The following is a 1,470-nucleotide window of genomic DNA, read 5'->3' on the forward strand; positions in this document are numbered from 1 at the left end:
TTTGCCAGAGAAAAAAATAATAAAAACGAAAAAATATCCTCTATAAAAGTTTTCCATTTTTTTATAATCTACAACTTTTTTGTAGAACATTCAAAATTCATTTTCAACCCCTAAACACCACCCCCATTTCTCAATTTCCCTTTGTCTCGAGTTTAATTTTTGTTTTTTCTATTACTTATAACCCAAACTAAATTTTCCGACTGATCCTTACCCTTTAATAATTTTTTTTAGCCTTTAAAATCCGCTTAAGGGTATGCATCATAGCACTTCCCATAATATGTATATTTGAATCATCTAACCGTATTTTTAAATTGAACTGTGCCTCAAAGTGCTGCAACCAGTAACGCAGATATCTTACAATCACTAAGCTACATTTTAAAGCATGCAACACCAAAAAAAAAGAAATTGTAGTCATAAGCTTGCGCACTGTGTTGAATATTATAATACATTAGTTTAAAAGACATTAAACAAAGACTACTTATTCTTGAGGCGTATCAATTCAACGATTACAGCCGCATAACTTTTTTTATAACCACAACTTTATTCCTTTGCAGATACGAACTATACAGGCAGAAAAAAGTGCCTCCGACCAAGGCTTACGTCACTCTTTTATCTTTGTACGATCTCCTGAACAAAGAATCAAAGCGATTAGGGCTCAACAAGTACCAGGTAAAATTTCAAATATGAAAATATAGTAACTGTAATTTCTTAATTTTGAATGGAGTGTAAACGATTTAATTTTCTCCGCTACCCGCTTAATATTGCAATTTTTTTCCATCATATAACTAGAACGCTCTTTCTCCTCTAGGGCTACTCTGACGCGGTCCTTCAGGTGTTAATAGAGTCGTCGAAGGAGTCCTCCGCTTACCAACTGAGAACGGTGCTCAACAAGATCATAGAGAGGAGCGACACGAAGAAGCCGGACATCGTAAAGAAAATCAAACAGCTGGTGACCGATTTGGATGAACACTCGAGTTACATCAACAACGCGCTGAGGTACATCCCGGCTCTACCCTTCGTGTCGTAGACGACAAACGTCGGTTTTGTGATTTATCGCTAAAATATTTTATACATAGGTACATATGTTTTCTGTAAATAATCATATTCGTGAGTAATATAGTAGTGACGTAGCCAAATGAAAAGAATAAAGTATTTTTACACAGTCAAATGTTCATCGTTATAAAAATATAAACAGTGACCACATCCCAAAATATCTGATACGTTATATTTCCACTACTCTGTAAAGTGAAATTCACTGCGTACTTAAAATCCTTAATAAGTTAAATACGTACAATAAGAGATAAACTTACCTACAAAATACTTAAGCGACATAACCTAACTGCTGCAAAGGTTAATTGGTCCCAGTCTGTGATTGGTCCCCCCAAGAACTGCAACAGTTAAATGCACAAAACTAAGAAGAACCACAAACATTACACAAATTAAGCCGCCACAAAGCCGAAATTAGAAATG

The 1,470-nt window shown here is 35.0% G+C and overlaps 1 protein-coding gene across 1 annotated transcript; it reads left to right on the forward strand.

Moving 5' to 3' along the window:
* Positions 1-452: 452 nt before the first annotated feature.
* LOC111692636 lies at positions 453-1,168 on the forward strand (the record flags this gene model as incomplete). The annotated part of the gene is made up of 2 exons (XM_023456706.1): positions 453-669; positions 809-1,168. Coding segments are annotated over 2 exons (436 nt in total), but the record flags the coding sequence as incomplete, so codon positions are not given.
* Positions 1,169-1,470: the final 302 nt, after the last annotated feature.

Source organism: Anoplophora glabripennis, unplaced genomic scaffold (genome assembly GCF_000390285.2).
Source record: "Anoplophora glabripennis isolate ALB-LARVAE unplaced genomic scaffold, Agla_2.0 scaffold1986, whole genome shotgun sequence".
Lineage (NCBI taxonomy): Eukaryota > Metazoa > Arthropoda > Insecta > Coleoptera > Cerambycidae > Anoplophora > Anoplophora glabripennis.